General features: G+C 33.5%; 1 protein-coding gene across 2 annotated transcripts in view; it reads right to left on the bottom strand.

Moving 5' to 3' along the window:
• The window catches only part of LOC144972541 (exportin-6-like), a 29,447-nt gene extending 16,792 nt beyond the window's left edge, over positions 1–12,655 (bottom strand). The window contains exons 1-11 of one of the 2 annotated variants that reach the window (XM_078913869.1): positions 12,477–12,655; positions 11,273–11,351; positions 8,714–8,826; positions 8,033–8,230; positions 7,297–7,456; positions 6,181–6,321; positions 4,455–4,754; positions 3,509–3,680; positions 1,725–1,851; positions 1,367–1,476; positions 898–1,006 (exon numbers count right to left, since the gene is read on the bottom strand). In XM_078913869.1, coding sequence (XP_078769995.1) covers positions 898–1,006; positions 1,367–1,476; positions 1,725–1,851; positions 3,509–3,680; positions 4,455–4,754; positions 6,181–6,321; positions 7,297–7,456; positions 8,033–8,230; positions 8,714–8,826; positions 11,273–11,351; positions 12,477–12,479 — 1,512 coding nt within the window. In that variant the 5' untranslated portion in view covers positions 12,480–12,655. Of the gene's footprint in view, positions 1–897; positions 1,007–1,366; positions 1,477–1,724; positions 1,852–3,508; positions 3,708–4,454; positions 4,755–6,180; positions 6,322–7,296; positions 7,457–8,032; positions 8,231–8,713; positions 8,827–11,272; positions 11,352–12,476 lie in introns of both variants that reach the window. The other variant, XM_078913868.1, reaches the window with a different exon arrangement.
• Between the last annotated feature and the right edge of the window lie 903 nt (positions 12,656–13,558).

Below are 13,558 nucleotides of genomic sequence, written 5' to 3' on the forward strand. Positions count from 1 at the left end.
TCAATCAGATCTGCCAAAAGAAGCTGGACGTTCCTATACTTTTTTTAAAAACATCAAGAATGAGAGACATAAAAGATTTGCCATCATTTATTATTTACTTTTCCAAAATTTCGATATTTTATCATTATTAGCTACTTATCTATTTTCTTTTGTTTTGGGTCTTATGAGTGCCAGTAAAAAGCAGAAACATGGCATCGTCAAAAAAATATATATTTACAATTAAAAGCACATAAGTAAAAGGGGAATGGTTCAAATAGCAAATAGATGTAGATTCCAAGAGTGGACAGTTTGAGATCACCTAAAAGTCTCATCCAGACACAAGCAGAGGATCCCACCAAGAGGCATACATCCTCCCTGTACACTACGGGGGAGACAAAAGACCCCATGCATCATAAATATGAATCTCACAATACGAAAACAGGAATCCCTCACTCCTTAAAGATTGGTTTTTACTCTTTCCTGACACAGCACAATAATTCGTCACCTAATGATTTGATTCAATGTCAATCTAAAAGGAAATTGAGTCCTATAACCGGACATGATGCATTTTAGTCATATGGTGAGTTTAGAAGGCAAGTACAATGGTCAAATTTGTATATCATGCTGAATGGTAGAATATAAGTCCAATGCCTCAAAAGATTTTGCTAATACATATTTATAGCCAATCATATTATTTTATTATTATATAATGTGATAACAGCTGACAATTTATTCAATAGTACTAAACAGATGCATTCAGGTACAAACATTAGAATTACCACTTTGAGTACAGAAGAAGAGCTTACATGTCTTCACTAACTCACAGCCATTACAGCACCTCACCAAATTTGTTGTTGCAATGAATCAACTAAGGAATTACAAACTATTCATGAACAATTCATATCATTCTTAACTTACATCATCATCCAGAGTGTCATCATCCAACTCCTCAAGTTCTGACTGATTAAATTTAAACTGTAATTTTTGTAATATATTTGACATCAGAGATGTCAGAGCACCTTTGTATCTGAAATTTGAAGAAGAAAATACCAAGATTATGCAGAAAAACTTGATTATTAAAAAAAAAGAAGATAAATCCTCAAACCTAAATATTACTGAACCATCACGAATGACCACAATGATATCCTTTTTAAAAAAATTATGTACAAATTAGTAAAACTTTTTTTTTCTCCCCTGGACAAGATTATTAAGCCCTAATTTGCTTTAGACAACACGGGTATTTCCTGTTGCCATCAGACATCTCTTTGATGGATTAAATTCTACTAGAAAATGACATTTAAAGATGTGCCATGGAAGGGTGTGTTTTTTTTTATTTAAAAAAATATAAAAAATTCCTTCTACGATGCTATTATAAATTGCTATTCACCTATTAATGACCTCCTCTCTGGCAACAGCTCTGGTTTCCAATTTGCCAGTCAAATAGTCCAGGAATGTGATCCAGATATCCAGACAACTGTAATAGCCATCTGTAGTGGGCTGGTGGTAAGAAAACAATATAAATGAATTAGAATATTGCTAGAACCCATTGGGTGTCAAAATGATCCGACATTTTCAACAACAACAACAAAATTATTTTTTAAAAAGACAGAAAAAGAAAGAAAGAAATGAAGGACGCATGTATGTCTCTTCAAATAATTATTAATAATAATAATAATAATAATAATAATAATAATAATAATAATAATAATAATAATAATAATAATAATAATAATAATAATAATCACCTGTCTGAAAGTATATTTAAACAAAAGAGATAAAAATTCTAGCACCGGGAACTGTGGATTTGACTCAAATCTGCGTAGATGTACACTGACAAACAGACGTAGGAAGTCTGTAAACTTCTCTACATAACTGAAAATAGAATAAAAATGATAAAATGTAAAAAAATAATTATTTTGTCAGTTTTGACAAATTTCATATTGATTCCTTGATAAATAAGCAATAAATTTATGGATTGTTTATTTAGGTATCCAAATATTTCTCTCAACTATTTACAATATATATATATATATATTTTTTAAAAATATTTTTTAATTTGGAAGGTGTCTCATCAGTAGCAAAGCTACAAAACTATTGGTCAAAAAAAGGATCAAAAACTCAAAAATGTCCCATAAAAAAAGCAGAGTAAATTCATGATCATTTTTTACAGAATCCATCACTTTTCAAAACTGTTTAGATTTTGTTCAAGTCCTGTAAAATATAATTGAAGGATTCTTTCTTTAGCAATCACATGAACTTAGCCACACTCATCTGTAATATTTACGGACCACTCTAAGTTGTGAATGAGAAATACTCTAGTTGACTCTTAATGGAGCAGGCACTGGTGTAAGATAAAGATCTAATAGAAAGTTTATGAAACAAAGCTTTTCCTGACACTGTTTCATAAATAGGATATTGTAAGAGAGTGCGAGTACAGAAGAACAGATGATGTTTGTTTGTTTGTTTTTAAGGATTTTACGGTACTTGCAACACATTTAGGTCATATCAGCGCCAGTAAAAATATAGAAAATGGGAAAGTAAAAAGTTCTAGAATTACAATTAAAGCACCCAAAAAAAGGTAAAATGAAGGGGAATTGGTTCAAATATGGAACAGATGTAGATTCCAAGAGCACACTATCAAAGTACTTAGTTTGAGATCACCTAAAAGTATCATCTCAATGCAAGCACAGGTCCCCACTAAAAGGAATACACTCAAATGTTTACACATCATACATAGTAATAATATGTAAACAAAATATAATACAGGGCATAACAGAGACAAAAAATATAATCTCCCAAAACTCAACTAAACAATTGACTGTTTCCCTCCCAGCTAGAGTACCCGGACAGGGCCAGGACAAAACCAAGAAATCCTATCCCAAGACAAAGACAGAAAACATGTTGGAAAACAGATACAGGGGGAAAGAAGACACAGTAAGTGCCTCCCTGCCCACTATGGGAGGTCAGGAACCCCACCCAGAAGAACAGGTGACTTGTTCTGTTTGAAACGAATATTTGATTCACTAGGCTTGCTGGAGGAGTGATGTCACAACTTCCTCTTTTCCTGTTTAAAAATCCTTGGAAGTGTGTAACCAGGCATCCGGACAATGTATTATAAACAATGAAACATTGGAAGTGTGCACGTAACCAGTCCTTCGGAGGACTAATGATGAATAGGTTACATATTGAATCATAAGGTAGCATAAACATTTTAGTAGCAGGATATATAGGCAGATTCTTATGATAACAGGGCGTAAATGAGCGAGGATGGATGATCTTTATTGACGATCAACATTTATTTAGGCTATCACTCTGAAACCAGAAGATATGTTGCATAATGTATGTATCCACCTGTCCTGAGGACAACTGGCTTTACACTTCCAATCAGATTGGAACTAGTATTTTGACATGACACTTTTTTTCCCTACTGTGAAGTCGGTTGAACATGGTAGGAAATACACTCTAAAATTTGCATATTTTAAAATGCCAAGATTACTGACAGAAAGAACAAAAATTAGTAGAGTCTTACACTTCATCGAGTTCTTGAAGACGATTGCCTGTTGAGCTGGTATTGCTCTCTTTGGTGATTTTCTTCAACAAATTAAAAGTTTGCTGAAACATTTGGAGCAAAAAGTCCTCAAATTCTTGAGGCACACAATTCTTGCTGAGGATTTCATTAATACAATTCATTGCCAACACACCTGTAAAATAAATCATTGAATGATCTGCTATAATTCAGATAGAATATATTATCCTTTACTTTAATTAGGTCAAACATATAATCAAAAGCAATCCTTTTAAGTCATCGGGCCCACTGAGCTCAAGTTTATTAAGATAGTAGTAACAAGTGCTGGCTACCTTTTGTACAGGATGGGGATCCTGATAACTCAGTTGGTAGAACACTTATTTCACACACAAAGGGAGTTGGATCAACCCCAGGTGAAGTGGAGATGTTTTTTTTCTGACCCCGCTGTCTATCCAGGAGTGATTAGGTCTGTTAGATTAGGTGAAAAGTACTTTGCAATAAGCTAGCATCAGATCCAAAGGGTAGAAAGCAATAATTGCTATTGTCTCTTTATCGCTATAGAAATCAAGATTAGCTCCAGCTCAATGGGCCCTATGGTTCTAAAAGACTACTTTTGTATAGAATATTATAACAAAATGCTTTCTTCCAGATATAAAATTTCACTTTGTGACACTTGGTATTCTTTTGTGACAAAAGTAGAATGGGGCACTATCTGTGCCCGCAGATGGGAAAAGACCTCCAATTGTATCATTAAAAAAAAATTAATTAAAACAATCCGAGAAATTAGGAATTTAATTTTGATCACTTCAGATGTTACTTGTGACAATTTTTTTACACTATAAAATGTAACTTACCAAAATAGAATTTTTTGTATAAACACCTCAAACTTTTGTGTAAATAATTAAAACGATTTAAAAAAAAAAAAAAAATTTTTTTAAACCCTTCTTACCCAATTTATGAGTGGTGCTACTAAAGTTACCAGGTCTTGAAAAGCTGGGGCTTCCCCCATTGCCAGTAACTCCTTCCTTGGAGGAATCAGGTCTTGGTTGGCAGCCGAATGCCGCAAAGTGAAATATAGTAGACAGGAGTTGTGGTCTGATGACTGACGATAGAGGAACCCAGGAGAGGTACTGGGCCAGGCAGGTCAGTCCATGCCAGCACAGCTGCTGCGCAGCTGGATCTAGAGGAGGTAATGCTTCCATTTGGGGCCCTCGACTTGGACTGCCAAGAAGTAGAGACACAAAATTGGCTGGGGAAGAAAGGATGAAATTAAAATTTGTGAGAAGTCTGCATAATATAACTACAAGTATAATGTGTTTGTGTTTTTAAGGGTTTTATGGCGCTTGCAACACAATTAGGTCATTTCATCGCCAGTAAAAAGGAAGAAAAATGGAATAGTCAAAAAAAAATTATAATAGATTTACAATTGAAAGCACACAAATAAAAAGTAAGACGACGGGGAATGGTTTAAATAGGGAACAGGTGTAGATTCCAAGAGCACACTATCAGTGTTATTAGTCTGAGAACACATAAAAGTCTAATCCAGACACAAGTACAGGATCCCACTAAGAGGAAAACATTGAAATGTTTACAAACCACTATATATTCAAAACAAAAAATACACATACATAACAGAGAGATGATTTACAAGGAAATTCTAATACTATACATTTGACTGTTTTCCTTCAAGCCAATGACTCCAGCTTAGCCAGGACAAAACAAGTAATTCCATTACAAGACAAAGAGAGAATGCAAACTCAGAACGAAAACGAGATATAGGGGGGAAGAAGACACAGCAAGTGGCCTCCTGCCCTCTATGGGAAGTTTTTTTTTAAAAAGCCACCCACAACTGCAAGTATGAGGTGGAACTGGAAGGTGTCAATTGACCAAAAAATAAAATAAAATAAATTTAAAAAAAAAAAATCAAATAAGGAATGTTTCAGATCCATGGCATTTCACAAATGGTGATCTTGTGCTGAATGTCATGAAAACACACATTTATTCATTTTCTTTGAAAACCATAAGAAACAACACCACCACCACCACCACCAAAAACAACAACAACAACAACAACAACAACATAATAATAATAATAATAATAATAATAATAATAATAATAATAATAATAATAATAATAATAATAATAATAATAAATAATAATAATATTAATTAGCTGTTATATCATCTTGACTGATAATATAACAATATTAACTTCAATTTCTTTTTTATTTTGTTTCAGCAGGGTAGTGTACGAAACGTTTTTCCCCCCTGCATTTTGCATTTAAATACTTTCAAGTTTACCTCATACTTGCTAAAGATTCAATACATGAGAAATTTGGATAAAGAGCCTTATCTTGTTAATTTTACACTTTCAGTTTTGGCTGTGGAATATTTGGTGGAGAATTATCAATTCAACGTTTAGACATGAATAGAAAATCAACAACTGATAAAAGATGTATTGGTAAAGACTATCGCATGACAAGAGTAATCAACAATGAATTAATTCACCTTAATTAATTCTTTTTGGTGATAGATCTTCACTCACAAGTTTTTTAAAATATTAAGACCTATCTTAATTGAGATCCAATAAATGGTTTTCAACTGTTTAAACATCTAAATCTATGATTTATAATAATTTCATTCACATTGAAATCTGAATATATCTCTTCTTTTACCATTTGCAATAGGAGAGGAAGAAAAAAGCTGATCAGACTGTTGGCGAGGTGATTTGGATCGGCCCTCCCCAGATGTTGGTGAAGGAGGAGGAGTTGCTGCTATCACATGACGATGCTTTTCTAACATGGCCTCTAAAATACCTGTGAAAAAGTTGAATCAGCTTTTTAGAAAATACAATTTAATCAATAAGTTACATTATTTTGTAAGAAAATGGAGATAATGCCATAAAGAATTAACTTTTAAAAAATGCAAACTAAACATAAATAAGTTTATTGAATATTTGATTCAAGTGCAAAAGAACTTAAATCAATACAGGATACAGGATACAGGGTGCAGCTGAGATTTTTCTGATTCCCTTGTCCACCCAGCGATGAGTCAGTTGGATCTAGCCACAAGTACTTTGAAATAGACTTGCATCTTATCCTAAGAGTGACAAACAATTGCTACTTCTGTTTAATACGTAAAAATCAGGATAAATTTCAGTTCCTTAAATAATGAATTTACAGATCTGAGATTTCTTGAAGGACTGTTTTTTGTTTTGTACAAACAATGTTATTTCTAAATTTTTGACAACGATTTAAAGGCTTTATTTAAAAGCCAAACATTCTGTATTGACAAGAGCAATTCAAATTGCATTTATGCTTGTAAAAGTTTTTCAGGAAATGAATACAACTTTTGTAAACATACCAATGAATTAATATTGTACTGCTGTTATAATCAGGGCAGATACAATTTAACCGTTATCTTGATCAAAGCCAAATAAATATGACGTAGCACATAAGCAATCCCCATTTGTCCACCTCATACTGCATGCCACATGCAGTGAGTTGGGCTGAACATTTTAAAGCAATATTACAGCCTGACCGAGGGCAGTAAACACAAAAATACTATTTTTATCTAAAATATTATTTAAAAATTAAATAATTTCAAAACAAAAACATGTGATTAAGAAACAAGACTTCTACCTCTTTTGTATACACACTGCCATAAGGCATGGTTAACAAAAAATTTTTTTTTTAAAAATCAAATACTTAGTTTCATAATAAAATTGGATAATTATGATAAAATTTGAATCAAGCATGACTTAAGTCATGATTAAATATTTTGCCACTTACAGTTTAGCACACTGAGAATAGCAGGCACTTGCTGCAGAAGAAGTCTCTGCAGTTCGTCTTTCCTGGCCATACTGAGGTCATCTCTGGGCGAGGCAAGCTCCTCAGAGGCTGTCTGTAACAGTATGACCCCGAGTAGGGCTGTATCTGGATGCTGGGCCAACTGTTCAAAGAACAAAATATCGACCATGAAGTCGTAATTGTTATGAAATGAATGAGAACTATCTCACAAATCACCTACAAATAATGCTTTCCTTTCAATCAATCAATTGACAAGTAATTTGGGGTTGTGACAAAAGGCTACTTCATGTACCGTTCAACTAAAAAATGACAGGTCATGAAGTTATTTTGAGACTCTATGTAAACAATCTTGTTCTCATAAATTTCTCTGATGTGAATACTGACAAAAAGTTGAAGGAAATGAGCGTCTGGAACCAAGTATTGATAAAGTATAATTAAGGTACCAACTTCCTTCAAACACCAATGATAATGCTTCAAAATCTACTGAAAATTCATGAATTTATCACAATATAAAGCCAATATCATCTCAACATTTAAATACATAAATTAATTACATAAAATATGGCGAATAAAATTAATGGTCATTCATGCTAAGACAGTATTGCCAATAAAGCATCCATCAAACGGTCGCCATCATAAAAAAAAACATGGAACATATCCAGTCTATTTTATATTAAATACACAAAAATAACCTTCTGCAACTAGTTCCTTCACTTACTTGTACTATTCTTAAGAAGAAATCTGGGTAGAAATGTGGCCAGTCACTTCTTCCTATATCAATGACTAGCTTGGCCAACTTGTTGCGAATGTAAGACGGAACTGTGGCATGATTGGTCAGTAAATATTGATTTAACTGGGTCTTGATCTGTGTCTTGTCAGGGGATGGCATATTCACCCACTTATGAGTTATGAAATTCTGAAATCAATTTCAAACAATGACTGTATATCAAACCAAATTTCCAATACTACACACTTTGAAAAATTATACAAAATCTGCAAATGTCATGGTGATAAAAAAAAAAAGAGATTTAAAAAATAAGTAAAAGAATTGGAGAGAACCGCATCTTCATTATAAACGTTTGAATTTATCAATTTGTGTTCATTCATTTGCAGAGAAATTGTACTCTCTCATAGCCCTTGCCAAAACACATGAAGAAATAAATACATACACGTCTCAAGACAGTATTATGTTGGTATGAACCAGTTATGGAAAATTGGCTTTTAAGTCTAAATTATGAAATTATATAAACTGAGGCAGTGGGTCAAAAATGAATAGGAAATTAAAAACTAATGTTATTCTACATAATTGTAAACATGTAATTGGCCTAATCATAAATGCACATTTCAACTTTAGTCACAAACCATCCTTTCAGTCAAAGTCATCAAAATAAATAATCACCTCAAGCACATTTAAGCAAAACATCTGAACATATTCATTGCTAGAACTGTTGAGGAAGAATAAGCACATCTCCCATGCATTAGACAGGCGTGTGAAGGTCTGTAAAATAGATTCTGAGGAGAAACAAATAGAATGTGTATAAAATTAAACAAATATGATTGAAAGATAAATAGTTACTAACAACTATTCTCTCCATACTGACTGCTTGTAAATCACATGCTTTCTCAAATCATATGAAATCTATCATTTAATTGCTGTTAGAATAAAACACTTTCACTCCCTGTTCACTGTTGCTTTGATATGTCCAATTTGCCTTGCCCATATAATCATTGATTTCACATACTATCAATAGCAAAATTTGCCCAGTTTAATGATATAATAAAATACATATTATGTTATATATTTTCTATCAATTTTACTTTTTAAAAACTAGAAATAACTCGTGATTCAGAGATAAATCATTATTTTAGAGCATTTAGAGCATATAGTAATATATGCAAAATCCTTTATTACTGTGCACATATGTGCATAATTTATTCAGTTTTAATTGAAATAAAATTTAACACGGTGCGCCCTTTGGTAACTGAGAGATGACGTCATCAGTATAAAAGGGTAATTTTGACATAAATCGCAAATCATTTTGACTTTGTCCAACATGATTCTTGAAAGTTTATTTCATTTAAAACGTCAATCTAAGGATATCAATTGCCTTGACACTGTAAAATTCTTTTTCGTATGACGACATCATTGATTATACTGAGGATTACAATAGCATTTTGAGGTTTGACACAATGATGGGAACCCTTGGTGATGGCAGTTTTTATAAAAACAAAGAGATGACAAAATGGCTGAAAACAATAAGAAAGCCATGGTTCAGTTTACTGGCCTCCAAGATCACTTGACATAACCCCAATTGACTTTTTTTATGGGGATATGTGAAGAGCAGAGTGTTTTTTTTTTGTTTGTTTGTTTGTTGCTTTAGGTCTCTTCCAACACAATTGAGGTTATATGAGAGACTGCTGAAACAAAAAAAAAAAAGCAATCTAACAAAAATAGTACAAATGTCAATCAAAATCATAACCTAAAGATATCATAAGCTAAATTATAAATAACCAAGAACAAACAGGCAGAGGATTTACAGGAAAAAAAATATCCCCTGTCAAAAATACAATCACAAACCAAAGAAGCAGGATAGGCTAGTAAAGAGAAGAAGAAACGACATCACTATCGGATCGTACACCCATGCGAACATCATAGGTATATGATTCAAGGGTGATGCTCCCATCCAACCACCCGCGAGCAGAGTGTTTAGAACCCTCGTGAGAGACATGCTTCACCTGAAGACAAAAATAAGAAAAGCCGTTTCGTCTGTCACACATTACTCATGCTGCAAAAGATGTGGGATGAACTGGAGAGACACTTGCTGCTTGTCATTCAAAATGGTGGTGGTCACGTGAAGCTTTAAATTGGATGATTGCTTAAACACACGATCACAAGTAAGATATTAGAAAGAAACTCTAATAAATTTAGACTAATATGTTGAAAACTTTGTAAGGCGTTGCAGCTGTTCTTGAGTTATTCAAACCGGAGACGTGTCAATGATTAAAAACAAACACGCTGTAAATTACAATATATTCCAAAATTAACTTTTCTACTCATGACAGTTACCAAAGGGTGCACAGTATCAAAACTTATATTAATCAAAACTTTAATAAATTCTGCACCTGTGGCAAAAAAACGTTTCATAAAATCTTACATAGCTGTCAAGTTAATTAAACCTGAAATGTGTCAATAATAAAAAAAAACACACTGTATATTATATGTGGGATGCTTTTTTTTTTCAGCTACTTTTCAGTCATGGCTGTATCTCGCTTAATAAGTGGAATTCAAAAACGAAACTTGGCAATAATAAGGCGAATCCATCAGCGAACATCTTCAGCGCGATATAAAAATCACAGATTATTGCCCTTAAAAATATTCACATTATCCCTGGTCTAGAGAGAGAGAGAGAGAGAGAGAGAGAGGGGGAGTGGTCAAGTGGTTATGGGATTGAACTGATTGAACCCTGAAGACCCAGGGTTCATACCTCACAACAGGCGCTTTCATATTTAGCATTGGGCAATATTATTAACCTCCAATTTGCACACTTCTGACAACATGAGTGATTCCTGGTGACATTAGACATTTGTTTGATGATCTATATTCCTTCACGGAATGCCTATGCGATGGCATCTCAGGGAAGGGTGTAATCATTCAATTTTTCAGAGAGAGGGAGGGAGATAGAAAGAGAAATTTAATATACTCTTAATACGAAAGAAATTACATGAGAAAAAAGAGAAATTGTAGAAGTCAAAGTGGATAAAGGCCAAAGGATTTTTGCGAGATTGGCATTGTGGAAAATATTTCCATAACACAAAATACATTTTGGTAGCAAATAAAAGTTTAAGCTGCAAAAGCAAAAGAAAATAAGATTAGATTTTAATTTTATAAAATGATGTTTATCATTCAACTTCAAATATTGTGAGAAATAATTTTTAATTTTAAACTAACTTAACTCACCAATTTCTCTTTTGCGTTCATTGCTTGTTGCAGGAGCAAAAAATTCACTAAGCAGCCCGTCCAAGGCTTTCAAGGAATCCTGGGGAGTAAAAAATAAATTAAAATTTTACAGCATGATTTTGTGGTTTGCCACTGCCCATATCTACACATTTTTATTATTCAAAAATTAGTGTGACAAATTGGTGTCATTGAGAGTGTCATGTGTGAGGTTTTGTATTTTCACCACGGATCTTTTGTCATGCATTTATTTATATTCAATTTGTTAATATATATAGTAGCATTTTAAATAGTACTCTAGAACAAACTTTGATAGATTAGTGAAAGTTTAAACTTTCCTAATACGGTCTTTGTTTTGGTTTTCCGCTGCCATTTTGTTTTGTGAATATTGAAAGCAGTCCTAGGTTTGTTTTTTTCTATAGGGTTAGCTTGAGGTCAGAGGATTTTTTTACAATTAGGGTTAGTCATAAGTCTTAGTAAAGGTGCTAGGGTTAATTAAAAAGTACTCGATTTTATTTTTTCTTAGGGTTAGTTGAGGGAATATTTTGGGTTGTTTTCCTTAACACGAGAAGCTTTCGGAAGGCCTCCTGTTCTTCAATTAATGGGTCTCCTGATACTACTGATAGGGCAATAATAGTAGGAAATCTTATCTTTCTGCATCCATAGAAGACACTAGACACCTGGTTTCATATCCCAGAAATGGGGTGGAAGGGGCAGCAATGATTTGTAATTATTAATTGTAAAGCCTGTACATTTAGCGTTAAAATTACATCTTTATACTCCAGCGATTTGGGACTATCGACTATCGAGGTTGTTGTGAGCTATTGATGTGGGGTTTTTTTCCGTGAATTGTGATGTCGGCCTCGTGTCTTGTTATCAGGTTATAATATAAGCTGCAGTCTGCAGTCACCTTTCACTCTGTCTCTGTGTGTAGTGGTCTGCTACTGTAGACTGTAGTGTTGTATTGAATTTGAAGAAGAATCTATCCGTACGGATCATAACCAAACCTAGGTATGTGTACTAAGTGAATCGCGATACTAACCACTCATGTGGAGAACATGCCTCGTGAATAGTATCTATATATTTTATCTCCAACCGTGAACGAGATGTAAAACTATTCACGACAGTGGGATGAGTCACGATTCCTAGCCATCGCCATCTCTCATGTCATAATCATGTTTTGTAAAATCGAGCAATCTTAACTTACCATATTTGTTGATTTTCAAATGAAACAATTCCCAAGAACTGTGCTATATATCTTGAGTCGACATCTTTGAACATATATTTGACAAATACACTGAATGTACAGGTTTTTTAACACGTAGATTTTGTAAATTCGTTGAGATTCGCCATGTTTCACTGACGATTTTTTGGAACTGTGGTGACGAGTTATGTCCCCTTCTTCCCCTTTCTCATCGTAATGACCGGATATTCGCAATGGGCGTATTTTAACGGTCATCAAATTAAATTCGTGGAACCAAAAATAATAGAAGAAGGACCATCGTTGGTGGAACCGTGGAATAAGGATTTTTTGGTTCCGCTTACAGTTACAGTACAGTAGGGTATAACTTAAATTCAATAACTTTTGATGTAATGGAACGTTTCTTGCCAGGGCAAGTTCATTATGAACTTAAAAATTTATTTAATCCTACAGGGGACTTTTTATTATTTTAAAATATAAAGTCAGTTTTCAAGAGGCCAGTCTGAAGGTGGGGATGTTGATGGGGCGACGTGTACACGTCGTGATTCGGGCAAACATTTACAATTTCCTTCTCCGTCGGTATTGTTGTTTTGTTGGTTTCTGTTTCGGGTTTTTAAAAAATATATTTTTGCTTTGGTTTGCGCGTGTTACTTGTTTTTTTCTTTATTTTTTCTCTCGTTTTTTTGAGTATGTAGTTTATTTTATCGGGGGGGGGGGGGGGGGGGGGGGGGGGGGGGGGGGTTGTTGATTAAAATTTTTTTTTTCTTTTTGGGGGCTTAGAGTTTGTTTTAGTTTTTTCTTTGGTGATTATTAATTTTGATGGGGATTAGAGGTAATTAGTTTCTTTATCTTATCTTCCTTTTCTACGACTATTTCTCTTGTCGACTTGACCTGACAAAAAAATGACGTTACGGGCATGCATTGTCCATACATTGATATTACAAGATATTCTGTTAACCCTCATTTGTAATATCATTTTTAATGCAAAGGCTGTGAAATTTAAATTAATTGCTTTTTTAAAAATTCTTTCCTATAATGAAATGACCGCACTCTTGTGCCAATGATAAATAGCAATACTCACACCAAAA

The sequence above is a fragment of the Berghia stephanieae genome, chromosome 5 (assembly GCF_034508935.2).
Source record: "Berghia stephanieae isolate SIO BIC M18660-M18661 chromosome 5, UCSD_Bste_1.3, whole genome shotgun sequence".
Taxonomy (NCBI): Eukaryota; Metazoa; Mollusca; class Gastropoda; order Nudibranchia; family Aeolidiidae; genus Berghia; species Berghia stephanieae.